This window comes from Halichoerus grypus, chromosome 12 (genome assembly GCF_964656455.1).
Source record: "Halichoerus grypus chromosome 12, mHalGry1.hap1.1, whole genome shotgun sequence".
In the NCBI taxonomy this organism is placed as follows: domain Eukaryota; kingdom Metazoa; phylum Chordata; class Mammalia; order Carnivora; family Phocidae; genus Halichoerus; species Halichoerus grypus.
In genome coordinates, this window is record NC_135723.1 from 94,304,014 (window position 1) to 94,324,418 (window position 20,405).

A 20,405-nucleotide genomic window follows, 5' to 3' on the forward strand; every position below is an offset into this window, starting at 1 on the left:
GGCTTGATCTCACCACCCTGAGATCACGACCTGAGCCAAAATCAAGAGTCCAATGCTTAATCGACTGAGCCACTCAATCACCCCTGGTGCAAAAATTTTCTTGAGGGCAGTAGCATTTACCTCTTTCCACACTATTAAAAAAGCTGGGAATATTAATGAGCTCCTTGATTGGTGATGGCTATCCAAGGATGATTTATTGCTTATTTCCAGGTCTACATTGGTCAACTCAGGATAGATTTTATATAAATATAAATACTCATATATTTATTTTATATTTGTATGTTTATATTTGTATATATATACTAAATTAAAAGGAACATGTTATGTCAAGAGAGACACACATAAAAAGAACTATAACCATTCAAAAGGAGAGAAGTTAACTCAGCCTTGTGGTGTAAAGCATGGTTTCACATGAAAGAGAGCTTTGAACCGAGTCTTGAATAATAAACAGGATTTGAATATATGAAGACAGGGAAAGAAATATTCTGGGAGTATTAAAGAGCTAGAGGTGAAAAATGAGTTTGGTTTGGGGAATAGTAAACCAATCAGTTTAATTGGAGAGTAGATAGGAAGAGGGATGAAATAAATAAAATTCAAGCAGGCTAGGATCAGGTCATGGTGGGGGTAAATGGCAGACCAAGTACTTTGCATTTTATTCTATAGCAATCTGGAAGCTACTAGAGGGTTGTTTGGTGGTTTTCTTCCTAAGGAATTCATATCTTATCATATTACTTATAATACGTATGTAAGTAAAGTATGTTTATTTGATTTTTTAAGTGTCTATATTTTTAATCCACAAGAAGATCATGCCTAACAAATTCGTATTAATTATTAAAAGTTAAATCTTTAAAAAATTAAATATTTTGAAATATATTCAAATCAAAGGACATTGATTATACATATTTGGTATTTATTTACCATAATTATTTATAAGTCCCTACTATAAAGAAACCACCTCAAAATTCCAAACAATATAATATTTTCTTTCATTACATAAAATAATTTAAATATGACTATACTTAATGAAAATTGGTTTGCACATACATCCTTTGAGATGGAATCCATTTCTCTTTGCAAAATATATTTTCATAGACAAATATCTAAGTATATCTCAGTTTAATGGTATTTATATGTTTTAATGTATTATATAGTAGACATTTTTGTGTATAATTTTAAAAAATGAAATTCTGTTTTAAACCATCTAGGAAACGTTAATACTTGAGGGGTGTGCAATAAGCTCTTTTATAAAGAAGATACGTTTTAATTTACCTATTTTTAGAAACTTTATGTGCATTTTTATGTACATTTTTGATGCATTAATTTTTTTTGTTATGGATGAGTAATATTTTCAACAGAAACTGTCCTTCATTCTTACAACCTATTATCTAGAGAAAAAAATAACTCCTTTTTTTCCCCTAGTCGACAAAAATTTATGGGATTGATTGTTGCATTGGACAACAATGGGAAAGCTGAAGGCCAGGTATTCTGGGATGATGGACAGAGCATTGGTGAGTATGAGCATTCCAGGGTTTCCATACAGCATGCAGAAAAACCATAGCTCAGGATATAATTGGCATAACCTGAAAATCTATTTCTAAACCTGTTTCTGCTACTGTTATAAAGCGATGGTGTTGGGAGAATTTTTGCTATTTTTGTTTGCTCCTTATATTGTAATTACTATAGAATAGTATATGGTCCCCAGCTTTGTAGGTTCAGCAACATGATGTTATGGGTTCAGCCAGGGGTGATCTATCTCTGTATAACTAACTGCCTTGCTCTGATAAAAGTGTGGATGCAAGTATCAGGCTGACAATTCATTCATTCTCAGTGGTTCACAGACCTAGCTCTGTTATTTGGGCCAGTCATCTATTACCAGGCAGCCTGTTCCTCCTAAGTAGGCTCACTCAGGAGACAAATTAGAGCTCAGAAAATTTCTTAGTGTCTCAGAAGTAGGGAATTGAGCGTTTTCAAAAAGATGCTTACATCAGTGAAATATTACTTTGTATACTTTCCCCAATCTAGGGATATGACAGTGCTACCTGAGATAACTGGGGTTTGTCACTATAGTCAGAACATCCTCTTCCTTAGACATCTTTATAGAAATACTGACATGTTGTTACCACCTGACACTCATTTTCCAATACTTATTACTGACTAGAACATTCTAATCTTGTAACGTGTCACAGTTTCTGAAATTATAGCTTGTTTTTCACTAGTAATATCTTCCTTTTCATTTTCTTCATTATGAGGGTAATATATTGTCATTAAAGAAAATATTTTAAAGACAGAAAACTAGAAAAAAGTAATAATATTATTGTTGTATTCTTTTGCTTTCATGTTACTTAAGAAAATGCTTAATTTTTTATATCACTTAAAACATACCACATATTTAATTTCTGAGTGCTGTTTCTTTGCACTTAGCATAACGATAGAAATACGTCTAGATGTTATCGTATACTCCTTATAAACACCATTATGATTACTATATCCCACTGAGAGGATACGCCACAATTTATATGACTTTCTGTAATTACTCTCTAATCTAGGGTACAGGATGTTTTCAGTTTTCATTGTTATAAACACCATCAAGTATTAAGCTTTGTTTGTGTTTCAGATTATTTCCATAGGGTAGATTCCTAGAAGTGAAATTATTGCTTTTTTAATCAACTTGATTGAGTTGTATTTATACAAATAAAATATATCCATCCTAAGTATACAGTTCAATAAATTTTGACAAATAGATACATTTATATTGCCACCACCACAACCAAGATCTAGAATATTTTTATGACTCCAAATTTCCCCTTCTATATCTTTTCAGTGAACTACCCCCCAACTCCCAGCCCCGACTTCAGGCTCTTACAACCACTGATCTGCTTTCTGTCACTCTAGATGAGATTTGTCTTTTCTAGGCTTGACGTAAATAGAATCATACTGTGCGTATCCTTTTGTGCTTAGCTTCTGTCACTTAGCAAAGTTATTTTTGTAGCAAAATGTGTTGCCATCTGGTGGCATATAAAAGTAGCTTATTACCTTTTTTAAAAATTTTATTTTATTTTATTTTATTTTGTGATGTTAGTCACCATACAATACATCATTAGTTTTTGATGTGGTGATCCATGATTCATTGTTATCTTTTGACTCCTGAATAACATTCCATTGTATGGATATACCATAATTTGTTTATCCATTTACTTATTGATGAATATTTGAGTTGTTTTGTGTTTTTTACCATTATGCATAAACCTGCCATGATTATTTGAGTATAAGTCATTTTGTGATCATACGTTTTCATTTCCCTTGGGTAAAAACCTGGAAGTGAAATTGCTGGGCTGGGTCAGATGATAATTGTATGTTTAACTTTTGAAGAAACTGCCCAAGTATTTTCTAAAATGGCTATACTGTTTCTCCTTACTAACGGCAATAATTCAGAGTTCCAATTTCCCACATCTTCACTAACACTTGGTGTTAGTGTCAGTTTTTAAAATTTTAACTATTCTAGTAGTACATAGTGCATCTCATTATGGATTTAATTTGCATTTCCTTGATGTTGAACATCTTATGTTTATTGGCTATTTGTATGTCTTCTTATTGAGGTATTGGTCCAAGTCCTTTGCCTATTTTTTATTATGTTGTCTTTTCCTTATTGACCTGTAGGAGTTATGTATACCAGTCTTTTATCAGATACAATTTGTATCTCCCTGTCTGTAACTTGCCTATATAATTCCTTTATAGTATCTTACAAAAAACAAACTTTAATTTTGATAAAAGTCCATTTTTTTCCATGCTTTTCTTTTATATTTGTGCTTTTTGTGCCTTGGTCTAAAAAGCATTCTGGTACCAATTCTAACATGTGTGGGGATTTCCCCATACCAACAAGTAATTCTGGGACACTAGGTGTCCTACAATTCAACTCAATTCTGACACTGTCTACCAGGAGATAGCATTGGATCCCACAGGTTAAGAGCTCAGTCCCACAGGATTGCCTCCTCCTCCCTTTCCCACTTCATACTAAGCTGGGTTGTCACCCATGCTTCTGAATAACCCACTGTAGATCGGAGGTTCCCACCTTGCGATTCAGACACCAGTTCCAAGTCCAGGTTGTTACCTGTACCTCACACTAACTGGCTATAAATCAGAAGTTCCTACACCCGCCTGCTCAGGTTTGATTAATTTGCTAGAGCAGCTCCCAGAACTCAGAGAAACATTTTACTTACTAGATTACCAGATTATTATAGAAGAATATAACCCAGGAACAGCCAGGTGGAAGAAATGCGTAGGGCAAGGTATGTGGGAAGGGGCTCAGAGCTTCCATGCCCTCTCCAGGGATACTACTTTCCCTGAACCTCCACGTGCTCACCAATCTGGAAGCTCTATGAGCCCCATCCTTTTGGGTTTTTATGGCAGCTTCATTACACTGGCGTCATTGGCTATGTTATTGGCCATTGGCCATTGATTCAACCTCCAGCCCCAATCCCCTTCCAAAGGTCTCTGGGTGGGGCTGGAAGTTCCAGCCTTCAGATCACAGGGTTGGTCCTGGCAACCAGCCAGGAACCTGAGGTGCTTTCCATAAGTCACCTCATTAATATAACAAAAGATACTTAGTTCTTATCACTTAGGAAATTCCAAGGGTTTTAAGAGCTCTGTGGCAGAAATGGGATGAAGACCAAATACATATTATAAGTCACAGCATCACGTGGCCTAACCCAAGGTTACAGAGATTTTTCTCCTATATTTTTGGAAATTTTAGAGTTTTAGCTTTTACATTTAGGACTGTCGCCTATTTTGTATTAAATTCTGTATGTATGTAATGGTCAAGGTTCATTTGTTCCCCGGCATATTTATCCAATTGATCCAGCACCTTTCCTGAAAGCAGAATCTTTTCCCCTGTGATACTACCTTGACACCTTTATTAGCTATGAATAGGTCCTGTATGGCTGAGACTCTATTTTTGGATTATTTGTTCTGTTTCATGGATCTCTATATTTATACTTATACCAATACCACACTGTATTAACTAAGGTAGATTCAAAATTATTTTAACAAATAATAATTAACAAAAAAGTTGCTAGAATTTTGACTGCTATTGCGTTGAGTCTATAAATCAGTTTGGGGACATCTGTCTATCATTTTTAATTACTTAGGTCTTCTTTATCCCAGAGCATTTTATAATTTTCAGTGCATGGGTCTTACACATATTTTGTCAAATACATCCTAAGTATTTCTAAGTTTTTGATAATATTGCAGATGGTACTTTAATTTTCTCTTCTCAGTGTATGGATAATGCATTATAACCCTGTACTCATTGAATATGGTATTTAAAAGAGCTATTTTTCAAATGATTGGGTCGCTCATTTAGAGGTGGAACCAGGTTAAGAGTGGGATAGGAAAGAATTTGATTACTTTTTTCAAAGTTCAACTTAGTCTTCGATTATCTCTGTAAAGTTCAACCTAATAAGTAAATTTCATGGAGAGGTGTGTGGCAAGTGGCGTCCCGTAGCTCTGGATTCAGATACCATTTCAGTCATTTCCTGGTTGTATGTCTTTTGGAAGGATGCTTAACATCTCTTTGCCAGCACTTTGTCATCTTTAACATCTACAAAACTCTACTTATCACGTAGATCTCTTTGTGCAGACAAAATGATTTCATATATAGAGAGAATTCCTGGCACATGGATGCTGAGTAGCATATATCATTAATATGCAAGGTAAATAAAATTCCAGTATAAGCCTTTAACATAAGATTTATTAGGTAGGATATACTACATTTACATCAGTGTGGTTAATATGACCACAGAAAGTCCAAAAGTCAGAGAAAGGAGATTAACCAGCCACTCAAACTAGGTTTTAAGAGATTTGCAGCCTTATACCTTGTAAGAAAATAATAAGCTACCGTGCCAATTTTTAAATTTAAGAACTATATTTATTAATGAGCTAGAATGTTCCCATCTACTAGGAAGTACATATTTTCCTTAAATTAAATCTAGGTGAAGGATGAGATTTTAATCAGGGATTTGTTTGGTGAGCAAGAAATTGTAGCCAAAGGGGTTAGTGGCTGTGCCAAGGTATTCAACACTGTATTGCGTCAGTGAGCTCTTGCCAAGTTGACTGGAGACTACATTGTCAGGTCATGCCAACTACATGCCTGGGTGATTGGTCAGGAAGCAATTCCATTATCATGGTATGGAACATGGACAATAGTAAAGTCAGGTTAGAGAACAATGAGAGATAAGGAGATTAATTTTGCACCCTTGGAATTTGAGATGCCTATGGAGTCTCCCGGTGGGGCTCACAATTTGCAAATATGGATATGATGACAGAAAGTCTGATGAAGAGAGGAGTGAGAAGCCTGGAAGTGTTATGACAAGTAGAAATCACACTGGATTAATCTTTTAGATTAATCAGGTAGAAGTTTTTTTAATATATATTTTTATAAAAAATAAATGCCGTTTTGTTGTTGTTAGTTGTTGGGCCTGACTTTAACTTTTTTGATAACGGGTTTATTGAGATACAGTTCACACACCATGTAATGTACCCATTTTAAGTGTACAATTCACTGGTTTTAGTATGTTTGCCAAGTTGTGCAACCATTACACAGACAATTTTAGAACAATTTCTTTACCCCCGAAATAAGCCCTCCACCTTTTAGATATCACCCCTCAATCCTCCCGTGCCCTGCCCCCATTCTCTCCAGCCCCAGGAGATGCAGCCCTAGGCGTTTACTACTCTGTCGCTATGCAACTGTGTATGCTAAACATTTCATAGGAATGGAATCATATGGAGTCACATAATGGAATACATGTGGCCTTTTATTACTGCCTTCTTTCACTTAGCATAACATTTTTAAGGTTCTACTGAGTTGTAGCATGTATTTGTACTTCCTTTCTTTCATATGGCTGAATAGTATGATATTGTATGAATATACCACATTTTATATATCCAATTCTCAGCTAGGAGATGTTTGGGTTGTTTCCACTTTTTCACTATTAGGAAAAATGCTGCTATGAACATTTGTGTACAAGTTTTTTGTATAAACATATTTTTTTAGTTCTCTAGGGCACATACCTGGGAGTGGAATTTCCCCTTTATATAGTAACTCTATGTTTACTTTTATGGGAACCCCCAGATTCTTTTATAAGGAGGCTGCACCGCTTTACATTCCTTCCGCGGTGCATGTGGGGCCCAGTGTCTCCACATCCTTGTCAACACTTACTATCATCTTTTTGAGTGGTCATCCTAGTGGGTGTGAAGTAATATACCATTGCAGCTTCGATTGATTTGTGTTTCCCTGATAACTAATTGCACTGAACATCTTTTCATGTACTTACTGGCCATTCATACATCTTCTTTGGAGAAATGTCTATTCACAAACTGTGTCAATTTTTACATTAGATTATCTTTTTATTATTGAATTGTAAGTGTTTTTATATCTTCTAGATACAAGTCCCTTATCAGACATATGATTGATAGTACTGACAATTTGGGCTAGGTAATTCTTTGTTGCTGGTGGTGGTTGGACTGTTATTTACAAGATGTTTAGCAACACCCCCCAAATGCCAGAAGCACTCTCCCCAACCCTAAGATGTAACAATCAAATATTTTTCTAGATATTGCCAAAAGTCCCACCAGCAAAATCACTGCTGTTTGAGAACCAATGTTTTAAGGGAATCTAGAGTCCTTTTATACAGCTTGAGCTAATTAGAACTAGATGATTGATGTCATAGTGGGTTAATAACACCACAGTTAGTGTGGTGTTAAAAATCAGCTCCCTATGAGCAATATATTTCAAAAATTTAAGGGGAAAACACTTTTCTATAAAATTTTAGTTTCCTTCAATAAATGTCTTAGTCTCAAGGTTAAAAATCAATAGTCCCTGAAAGTTTTAAAATTTTGATACTTTTTAAACTTTTACACAAAGGAGCTCTTTGCTCCTTTTCACCAAACAGACTTAGAAATGCAAAATTTAAAACACCAAGACACAGTGTAAGTATAACTTGAACTTAAATTTTCTGTTAGTAGGTTTTTAACTATTTGTTAAATTTTTCCTTACATAAGGAGATTTAATAGCTAGCTCAAGGATAATCTTAGATCACCTTATTAACAAAATTCCATTCTTTAGAAATTCTTCATTCAAACTGCTAAAAGAGTCTATAAGTATTTGCTTAGGTTACATTTTCTAGCCAAGGCTAAATTTAAAAAATACACATTTTATAATTATTTCTTCAAGAGTAGAGGTAATTTATAGAAAAGAAAGAAGAGGATTAATAGGCTCAAGGAGAGAATATGTTGGAATATTGGTAAGAGATGGAATGTTGATAAGGGCAAGAACAGAATGTGAAATGGAACTGACTTTTAAGAAATAAGAATTATAGAAGCTACATGAGAAGAATGAGTAAAGTAGACATCTACTAAGGATTATTTCAAGGAAGAGATGTGTGGGGAAAGAGGTCTAAAACACCTGCATATAATGAAGAGATATTTAGATTTAATATATTGTGTCACTGGTGACTTTGAAAAGATCCGTTTCAGTGAAAAAAGGAAACGTAGGAACTGAAATATAGGAGATGTAGGATTGAATTATGAGTTGGGTCCACAGACATTAGAAGCAGAGGCTACCTTTTTTTGAGACAATATGGCACTAAAAAGATGTAGTGATTGCTTGCTATAGAGAGAGCCAAGTAAAGGGTTTGTCAGAATGGAGTGTTCTGGAGCATAACTGGAGCCTAGAGGAGCCAAGAGGGTCTGGGGAAGAATTGATGGAGTAAGTTATGTAGAGGCAGGAGAGCTTGGGAACTAGATCACTGTGATAGGATGATCTAAGAGAATAATCACGAAGGTGAAGATGATGATGACTTTGCTTATGATAGTGAAGTATACATTCTGAGTACTTACTCGGCTCATGCAGCATACCATGAGCTAGGTGCTACTATCTCCATTTTACAGATGATAAAATGTTATTTGCCGGAGTTTGCACAACTATTAATTGTAGGATCAGGGATTTGAATCCATATCAGTCTGACTTGAGCCTGAATTCCTAACCACTCTCCTCTGCTGTGAGCCTTTGTCTTCATAGTCATGTCAATGCTCATGGTTATGTGCTTGTTAGGTTGGCACAGAAGAAACCAGTCAGTAGCCTCCACATTTCCTCATCTGGGGTATCTATCTTTAGTTCAACCAAGATTTTCTGGTTTTACAACCACTTGATCCTCACTTGAAATACCCTCTTCCATATGCACATCCCCATACTACCCTGGAGTGAAAGAATCCCTTGGCTACTATCCTTAATGTTCCTCAGAGAGGTCATGATTATCCTGATCAGTAATTGTGAACCCTTTGACTATATACAAGATTATCTGCTATAGTTGAAGCACTGAGTAATTGCTTATTCTTTTTTCTTGCTTACAGATACCTATGAAAATGGAAACTATTTCTTGGCAAACTTTACAGCAACTCAGGTAAGAGTATTTTATTGAATTTTTATAAATCCATTCCCAGTTAGCTACAGATTAAACATTATCAGTTAACTGTATCAAAATAATATCCTACATCTTAATAGGAGGAACTTCCTCCCTTTACACTTATAAATTGGGTCTGTTGACATTAATATCAGGAAGAAACTGTCCTTATTTTGACAATTATCCAGTATACCATCAGTTTTATAAGAAGAAACTTGTAATGCATATAATGCTGGTGAAAAAAATGAGTCTTTAAATGTATGACATGTTTTCTGGGGATGAGACATCATTTTCTGGCTGATAAATATTTTGCAGGATAATGCTAGATCAGTTATCTATTGCACAACAATGGTGTATAAGAAACAACCTCAAAACTTCAGCAGCTGTAACAATAAATAAATAATTTAAACACTAAATAAATTATTTAGCCTATGAGTTTGTAGTGTTCAGATGATCTGGGCTGGACCTGGCTGATCTTGGCTGGCTTGCAATCCGTCATGGGACTGTTTGGCTGCTTGGATGATCCTGACTGTACTCACTCACACACCTGTCAGCTGGCTCTTCAACTATCTGAGAAAAAGAAATATGTTCAATTGGCATTATGGAAAATTAACAAGATTTTGAGACTGATTGCAAGCAGAATCAAGGGAAAATGAAGAAAAGAGGGTATAACTTGTAGTAAATGGCTGTGCTGGAGCTAGCTCTGATTGATTTAGGAAAGCCTACTATTTTGGTTTTATTTTCATTTTTGTTTTTTTAAAGATTTATTTATTAGAGAGAGAGAGTGAGAAAGCACACACACATAGGAGAGGGAGAGGGAGAAACAGGCTCCCTGCTGAGCAAGGGGCCCAATGCGGGGCTCGATCCCAGGACCCTGGGATCCTGACCGGAGCTGAAAGCAGACGCTTAATGATTGAGTCACCCAGGTGCCCCTGGGAAAGCCTACTCTTAAATTGCCTGGAATTTCGCAAGCCAGTCCTTATGTTAATATGATCTAAGATTGCTTTATGGACAGCTCTGGGCAGAACCTTTTTTATGACTGTTAGAGGGCAAAAACAGAAGTGGAAATGCTTGAGCACTTTTTCAAATCTCCAGTTTGCAGCAGGTTGACTAACATCCTATTAGCAAGGAAAAGTCAGATGGCCAAGCCCAAAGACAAAGGTGGGATAGAATGCCCCATCCAGAGAGCGAGGGCATTGCTGAAATCACATGGAAAAGGGTATGAATAGGGAGGAATGAATAATTGGAGAAAATAAGACAACCAATCTACCAGGCATGTTGAATGACTCCAGAGATAACCTATATCATTCTCATTAGAGTAGGAGGATCATTCTGTGTCAAACCTGGAATTTGCTTCTCTATAATTTTGCATTTAAGAAATAGCATAACAGAAATCTATTGTCTTTTCTACATAACAGGGCTTCAGTAATTTGAAGATGTCTGTTATATATACTTTCTGTCTTCTTTTGGAATTACACATCTGCTGGCTAACTTCACGCTTCCTCTGTTTTGTGTTTAAACAGATCTGATTATTCTGCTTGGACCACAATTAGTCTAGATTCCTCTTAAAACATGGTACCCAGGATTGAAAGAATATCTTAGAGCTGCATTATGCAGTATGATAGCTACTAGCCACGTGTGACTTTTTTTTTTTTTTGAGAGAGAGAGAGAGAGAGAGTGCGCATGCACGTTCAAGTGCAAGTGGAGTTGGGGGGAGGGCAGAGGGAGAGAATCTTAAGCAGGTTCCATACCCAGTGCAGTGTGGAGGCCTATGTGGGGCTCTATCTCATGACTCTGAGATCATGACCTAAGCTGAACTTATGAGTTGGATGCTTAACTGACTGAGCCACCCAGGGACCCCATGTGAATTTTGAGCACTGGAAATGTGACTAGCCTAATTTGAAATATTTGAAAGATTGTAAAATACCTCATTAATATTTATATATTGAATACATGTTAAAATAATACTATTTTGGATATGTTGGGTTAAATAGAATGTGTTTTCAAATCAATTTCTCCTGTTTCCTTTTACTTTTAAAAAATGTGGCTATAAGAAGATTTAAAATTACATATGTGGCTTGCCATATACTTCTGTAGGACGGCATGAACTTTATACTGCAGAACAGGCAACCTCAAAACATCAGTGACAGGGGCGCCTGGGTGGCTCAGTCATTAGGCGTCTGCCTTCGGCTCAGGTCATGATCCCAGGATCCTGGGATCGAGCCCCACATCGGGCTCCCTGCTCAGAGGGAAGCCTGCTTCTCCCTCTCCCACTCCCCCTGCTTGTGTTCCCTCTCTCGCTGTGTCTCTCTCTGTCAAATAAATAAATAAAAATCTTTAAAAAAAAAAATCAGTGACATAAAACAATAAACAGTTCATTACCCAACTATGACCTCTTTTTAGCTATACTCTATTTTCTTACTGTTACTGCCTCACATTGTGTTAATTTTTTAAACACATGTATCACATATAAATGTCATGGTCAACTAAAACTTTCAAATTATCCTCATAGACATGATTGTCAGATCGTGCTCTCTCCATCCTGCAGTTGCCTTTTTGAAACTAAATGCAAGACTTTGTATACTAATTAAATGTGTAAATTCTCTCTTCTTAATTTAAGAAAAGTTGAAGACTACATATTTTTCCTCTCAAAATGTTTTTTTAATGAAACTGTTGATTTAGAAGTCCTGGATTTTAGTTCTGTTTGTACTAACTAGTTATTTAAACTAGGGAACACACTTCCCCTGTTTAATCTGTGTTTCTTTATTATAAAACATTACATTTCCCTTAAATGCTTCCTAACTCTAAAATTTCATTCTTATTTCTATGTGATATTTGATGGCGTTTCTTTCTAAGGATCAGAGGCTTGACATGAAAGAAAGCTTCTAACTTTCCACGGGGTAATTATCAATGGCGTGCTGGCTGGTATGGGGTAATAGGAGTGTGGAGTTGATTTGTAGCATTTGCTAATTCCTGTGGTGTAAGTATTTCCACCATTTTAGCCAATTTCAAGCTACCGACCGGCTTGCAGAATTTCAGGCAATTTAACAGTAGGCTCTCCCAAATCAATAAGCGCTAACTTCAGCACACCTATTTACTTGTTATATCCCTTTTTCCTCACTTTCCCGTGATTCTGCTTCTGTAGTCAGTCTCAAACCTTATTAAATTCTCCATAAAGCCAATTGAACGGATTTCTTTTTTCTTTCTACTGTTGCCATGAGAGTCAAGGAGTTTATAGTATCACTCTACTGCGACGATCTCCTTGATTCATTGCATAAAATCTTCCTCATCCATCTTAACCAGTCTTATTTCATTTGCTCAGTGTGAGCTACCATAGCTTTTGCGCTCAATGAGCATGATTTTCTTCCATATGACCCTGCCTCCAGCCCCTTCCTCATTCATTTCACCTTTCTAAATCCATCCACCCTTCCAGGCTTCCTAAAGTTCCATGTCCTTCCTAAGTCCTTTTTTGACACCCCCCCCCCCCCATTCCATAGTGATTTCTCCTTTCTCTTACCATCCATAACAAATATTCACTATGATTTTCATTTAGGCCTTAATCACATACTACTTCATGACTTACCTCACATTAGTTTAACCCTTGTGTTGATACTTAAACAGTTCATGATTTAATCCAGTCCTATATTTATTGCGAACTATCCTTAGTCTAGGGGCTGTTTGCCGGGATTCTGTGTTCATGCTGTGTTAACTCATACAGAGCTACGCACATAGGCACATCACGATTCCGACCATATCTGTGTCATTTAGCTACTCCCTTTACTCCCAGAGCCTCAATTTCCTCATCTGGAAAACTAAGATAATGATACTTACTTTTCAAAATCCTTGTAAGAATTAGTAACAATATAGAGAAAATAACTTTCATTATGTTGGCATTATCAAGTTTATCATAGCAGGTACTCAGGAAGTGTATCTTCATGAAGTGTTTAAGAATAAAACAGCAAACCAGCACAACAATAGTAATTTGAGGTTTCTAAACACTTTAATGTGAAATACAGTCTCTCAACAGATGTATTATGTATTTTTTCTCTTTAAATGTTCTTTATAGAATCTATTGCAAATCCAGACCGTACACAATAAGTATTTGAGTGACTCGAATCCACTGAAAGTTGGATATATTAAAATCTGGGGGACAAGCTCTACTTCTGTGACACAAGTCACTTTCACCTATGACAACCAGCAAATCGTGGAGAATAATTTCAAGTGTGACCCTTATAATCAGGTATGTCTCAAAGGAATGTTATATCATAAATTAATTTTATTATTCGGCAAAGTTATCACCACTTTTATTTTCATTCTTTTACTTGCTTATATTTGAAAGGTTATAAAGATACATGCAATAGTATGTTCCTGGAAAGTTGGGAGTGTTGAATCCTATTGTAAAATGTGTAGCTTCAGTGGTCTTCCCAATGTAGTCCAGGGATCAATGATCAATGGTCTGGTGAAATCTTTTCCCTGTGTTTCCCGGAAGTGGTTCAGTGTGTTAAGTGAGGTTAGTCTCTCAGGCTAACATAACAAAACTTATTTGCTTCTGCGGCAGAGGCTAAAATGAAAGTGTGATCCCCTAAGATTGTTGAAGATTTTCTCCCTCCTTCCTGAAATTACTCATGTCCCTGGTCAAATTGATAGATCTTATAGGTTGGTGAAAATTGGCAGTCAACTGTAGTAATCATCAAAATGAATATGTCCCAGCTGTGATGTGAGATAAAATTATTTGGTTAACAAAACAGAGTGATAAATAGCAGACCCTGCTAGACCTTCTAGCAGGGTCTGCATTTGGAGCCACCTATGTGGAAGACAAATTACCAGTAGAGTTACCAAGAGTAACCACAGAGGGAAAAATATCCCACTTTAGAACACTAGACCTGTCCTAAGTATGATCCAGTGACCTGTAGGGGGTCAGTTAGGAAAGTGAAAATGGGTAAGTATAGTTCTTGTCTTCCAAGCAGTGAAAGAGTGCCCGCCCTGCTGATATTTGGATTTTGGAAGATGACCCTCTGAACAATCAGATAGCTTTTCTCTCTCTAGTCCTTTCTAGTTCTCTACTTGAACACATTTTTCCTGGACTATTGAGCTCAAGACCACCCTCTGCAAGTAATTACTTCCAGTTAAGACTGATGCAGAACTTCTTTGTAGGAAACTTTGTAGCGTATCAGATGCCTATTACATGCCAGGCACAATACTACATGTTGGGGATGGTAAAGACATGAAACCAGGTTGCCCTGAGGAAGGTTAAAATCTAGTGGCAAAGCAAAGAGATTTTTATAAGTGTTGGTTATCAATGCTTAATCAAAGCTGCAAATACTTGCAAGCAATGTGGTAATGGCCTAATGAAGTGGAAAGACACAGATTTCCAGCACAGGGGTCATGCACACAACATATCCCCCTATTTATCTGTCTGGAGTCAGTGACCTGAAAAGGAATCTTTATATCCTTTTATTACTCACTGGAAAAGAATGAATACATTGGTTTTTGTTAAATTGTAATTTGAAAATGACTTAAATGTGATGTTTAAGAAGTTCTCAAATACGAACTATCTCTTCTTTTCTGGCAGACGCTGACTATTCAACTGACTGACAAGATTATTAGCCTAGAAAAGCTAACTGAGGTTACTTGGATATATGGTGGCCCTATAGTTTCTACTACACCTATGACAAGTACCTTCCCAACAGGTTCTCTACGTCCTTCTACAATTACTACTAAGGCTACCACTTTTGAGACTATTATCACTAGTTCTGCTTATACTAGTACCACTCTTCCTATGCCAACCACTGCTTTCTCAACAAGTGCTACTGAAGTTACAACTAGTACCACTGGCCATAATACCACTACACCTTTCCCAACAAGTACTATTGACGTTACACCTAATACTACTGTTCCTAATACCACTACACCTACCCCCACAAGTACAATTGTTAGTAGTAGTGCTCTTCCTATCACAAGCACTCCTTTCCCAGCAAGTACTCCTGTAGTTACAACTAGTACTACTGTTCCTAATACCACTACACCTACCCCCACAAGTACAATTGTTAGTAGTAGTACTCTTCCTATCACAAGCACTTCTTTCCCAGCAAGTACTCCTGGGGTTACAACTAGTACTACTGTTCCTAATACCACTACACCTACCCCCACAAGTACTACTGCTAGCACTAGTACTACCCTTCCTATCACAGGCACTCCTTTACCAACAGGAACTATTAACGTTACAACTAGTACTACTGTTCCTGATACCGCTACTCCTTCCCCCACAGGTATTACTGCTAGCACTAGTACTACCCTTCCTATCACAGGCACTCCTTTTCCAACAAGAACTATTAACGTTACAACTAGTACTACTGTTCCTGATACCGCTACTCCTTCCCCCACAGGTACTACTGCTAGCACTAGTACTACCCTTCCTATCACAGGCACTCCTTTACCAACAAGAACTATTAACGTTACAACTAGTACTACTGTTCCTGATACCGCTACTCCTTCCCCCACAGGTACTACTGCTAGCACTAGTACTACCCTTCCTATCACAGGCACTCCTTTACCAACAAGAACTATTAACGTTACAACTAGTACTACTGTTCCTGATACCGCTACTCCTTCCCCCACAGGTACTACTGCTAGCACTAGTACTACCCTTCCTATCACAGGCACTCCTTTACCAACAAGAACTCTTAACGTTACAACTAGTACTACTGTTCCTGATACCGCTACTCCTTCCCCCACAGGTACTACTGCTAGCACTAGTACTACCCTTCCTATCACAGGCACTCCTTTTCCAACAAGAACTATTAACGTTACAACTAGTACTACTGTTCCTGATACCGCTACTCCTTCCCCCACAGGTACTACTGCTAGCACTAGTACTACCCTTCCTATCACAGGCACTCCTTTACCAACAAGAACTATTAACGTTACAACTAGTACTACTGTTCCTGATACCGCTACTCCTTCCCCCACAGGTACTACTGCTAGCACTAGTACTACCCTTCCTATCACAGGCACTCCTTTTCCAACAAGAACTATTAACGTTACAACTAGTACTACTGTTCCTGATACCGCTACTCCTTCCCCCACAGGTACTACTGCTAGCACTAGTACTACCCTTCCTATCACAGGCACTCCTTTACCAACAAGAACTATTAACGTTACAACTAGTACTACTGTTCTTAATACCGCTACTCCTTCCCCCACAGGTACTACTGCTAGCACTAGTACAACCCTTCCTATCACAGGCACTCCTTTCCCAACAAGTACTCCTGGAGTTACAACTACTACTACTGTTCCTAATACCACTACACCTACCCCCACAAGTACAATTGTTAGTAGTAGTACTCTTCCTATCACAAGCACTCCTTTCCCAACAAGTACTCCTGGAGTTACAACTAGTACTACTGTTCTTAATACCACTACTCCTTCCCGCACAAGTACTACTGCTAACACTAGTACTACCCTTCCTATCACAGGCACTCCTTTACCAACAAGAACTATTGACGTTACAACTAGTACTACTGTTCCTGATACCACTACTCCTTCCCCCACAGGTACTACTGCTAGCACTAGTACTACCCTTCCTATCACAGGCACTCCTTTCCCAACAAGTACTACTGGAGTTACAAGTCGTACTACTATTCCTGATACCACTACACCTTCCCCCACAAGCACTACTGCTAGTACTAGTACTCTTCTTGTCACAGGCACTCCTTTCCCAACAAGTGCTACTGAAGTTACAAGTACTACTGTTCCTAGTACCACTACGCCTTCCCCAATAAGTCCCACTACTGCTAGCACTGGTACTACCCTTCCTATCACAAGCACTCCCTTCCCAGCAAGCACTACTGATGCTAGCACCAATACTACTGTTCCAATTGCCACTACTCTTTCTCCAGCAAGCACTGATAGTACTAGCACCAATGATGCTGTTCCAGTTACAACTACTCCTTCTACAAATAGTAGTGCTGATAGTACTAGCAATAGTTTTCCTATTATGACAACTTTTTCTGTAAGTACTCATGCTATGAACACTACTGTTGCTATGGTAACCACTTCTCCTATAAGTACTGATGTTGTTAGCACTGGCAACCATACTACCAATACCAGTTCTCCTTTCCCTACAATATCTGGTGGTAATAGTACTAGTAATACTATTCCTACAATGTCTACTCCTACAGATATTTACACTACTAGCACTAATACCACAGCTATCCCCATCACCGATACCCTAAATAGTACAGGGAATGCAGTAAATATTACTGATGCAGATAACTCTAGCAGTGTTCCAGGTAACACCACACATGTTTCTATTCCAAATACCACAATAGCATTAGTTACTACTTTAATGACTGCTCTTCTAGACACAGCAACTCACCATCAGGTAACAACAAACTCTACAGTCAGTTATTTACCTATTATTGCAACTAATGCTACCACCAATATTATAAATACTACCACATATGCTCTAACTACTACCATTCTTGATAGAACAACGATGAATGCTTCTGCTACCATATCAACTTATATTGCAAATGTCAAAAATGCTACTCTTGTTCCATGATTACTACTCAAAGCAGGATAATTACTACAGACATCTCTTTAAAACAACTATTACAGATATAAAAAATCAATTAAAGATACATGATCTTATGCTACATAAGTTTTCATAGATATTAACACTAGCTTTTATAGATATGGCTACTCTAAACACTGTAGACATGGCAGATATGTTTAAAGATGCATCCATGACTACTTTTATAAGTGTAATTAAAGAAGCTGTGGATACTTCTTCTGCAGCCAGAATATATACTACTATTTTAAAAATTATAACCCCTACAGCCCTATCAATTAAACTGTAGATACTTTATATATCCTCGCTAGAGACTTCACAGATGATTTTGGTATCTCAGATAATATCATATTAGGCTCTGTAAATACTATTGCTTTAGATGTAGTTATTGAAGTAACCTAACTTGTTCTTGGGTTACAGGACATGATACCATAACTGAGAACACTGGGGCTACGTGGCACTCACATGGCCACTATAGCAACAGTTGTTAATATTATAGTAATGATTTAATTAGCAATGTTAAATCATGCCTTATTTTCCTATGGACTTTTCCACATACCATGGCTACCATTATAGCAATTCACTATTACACATCCTGAAAGTATTATCACTTCTAAAGCAATCCTAGCTGTAACCATAGATATGGAAAGTGCTACCGTTGTAGATCTTGTACATACTTGGACTCCAGGAACTAAAATAATTAAATTAAAAATATTAGATGTTACTTTTACTATCATAGGAAATAAAAAATGTGATTATATATATCTAAAACTAATGATGTAATGTATGGGGATTAACATAACAATAAAAAAAATTAAAAAAAAAAAAGGAAAAGAAAAAAAAATGTGATTATAGATGTTAAAAACATAACTTCCTAAACTTTGCAACCACTACCACTGATACTTTTACTGTAAATTTGAGGAGTACTTTTATTTACAGACATTAAATGCACTTCCAGGAAATTACAGTTAATTTTACTTAGGAGATAATCTTAGGCCCTTGCTGTTACCCTGAATGACTGGATTCACTTACAAAGCTCTAACTCTTCTGTAGACCAGAAATCACCCAGATGGAGAGGAATATTTAAAGATACGGCTTAGGGGAGATAGTCTCTGCCCCAGGATCAGAGTTCTTGTTTACTTTTAATTGATTGTAATCTTGTTTACTTCTTCTCTTATCTACCAGCTTTTCCATTATTACTTCACTGTGAACTTCCCTTCTGTGTTAGAACTTTCAGCATGTTCTTGGTCTTTCATATCCAAATCTACTATTTATCCTTGGTCTGTTACTTTCTTAGATCAGCCAGACCCCATAAATAGACTCATGGTCATAATGAAATATAGCCACTTGAATGCTGTTGAACGCTTAATCCTAGGACAGTATTCTCAAAATGTAGTTTGGAGACCCATGGGAGGCCACAGAACTCTTTCTGGGGTTCACAAGGTCAAATCTGTTGTCATAATACTATGCTTTTCTTTTCCTTTTTTACTCTCATTCTCTATTAGTAGACAGTGGCATTTTTCAGAGACTTTATGCTGTGTAGTGTCACAATAGATGAATATAGAAACAGATACAAGGATCTAGCTGTTTCTATTAAGATAGGCATTAAACAGATTTACAAAATATAAAATACCATTCTTTTCACTATTTTATGCTTTGAGAATATATTTGTTTTTCATAAAAATGTATTATTTATGTGAACATGCAGTTGATATATTGTTATTTTTAATGAATGAAAAAAATAAATATTTTACAAGGTATTTTACAAATGACTCAAGTTTAATTTTGAAAGCACATATTAGCAGATATAAGCTACCTAAACAAAGCACAGGATCTTCACTAAATTTGAATGTAAAGGGCTTTTTAAAAAAATATTTTATTTATTTATTTGAGAGAGAGAGAGAGAAAACATGAACAGGGGGAGGAATAGTGGGAGAGGGACAAGCAGACTCCGAACTGAGCATGGAGCCCAACTCATGGCTCGATCCCATGATGCTGAGATCATGACCTGAGCCGAAATCAAGAGTCGGACACTCAACTGAGACACCGAGGCACCCCTGTAAAGAAAGTGTTTTTGAGACCACAAAGAGTTTGAGGATCACTTCCCCAGTCAAATACATTATGAACTTGCCCAGCACTTAGGAACTCCAGCATCTGTGCCCTATGGGTCTAACTACACACACCCTCTACTATGAACACATCTGCACAGCCTTCTGACCTACCACCACGCCTGCACTATTGTGTGGCTGGCCTGGCGGGGCTTCCACGTGAGGGGCAAAGGTTCTTTAGTTAGCGGCATTTTCCTTTTGGAATCTTTGCGCAAGCTGCACTCTTCTGAATAAAGTTGATAGACCTTGTACCAGGGAATATATGCCTCT

At 37.0% G+C, this 20,405-nt stretch overlaps 1 protein-coding gene across 1 annotated transcript in view; it reads left to right on the forward strand.

Annotated features, from left to right (window-relative positions):
- Positions 1-19,787, forward strand: part of MGAM2 (maltase-glucoamylase 2 (putative)) — an 84,515-nt gene extending 64,728 nt beyond the window's left edge. The window contains exons 44-48 of the mRNA XM_078059656.1: positions 1,420-1,508; positions 9,406-9,455; positions 13,522-13,695; positions 15,028-15,236; positions 15,507-19,787. Of these exons, the coding sequence (XP_077915782.1) occupies positions 1,420-1,508; positions 9,406-9,455; positions 13,522-13,695; positions 15,028-15,236; positions 15,507-18,018 (3,034 nt within the window). The 3' untranslated portion in view covers positions 18,019-19,787. The remainder of the gene's footprint in view (positions 1-1,419; positions 1,509-9,405; positions 9,456-13,521; positions 13,696-15,027; positions 15,237-15,506) is intronic.
- Positions 19,788-20,405: the final 618 nt, after the last annotated feature.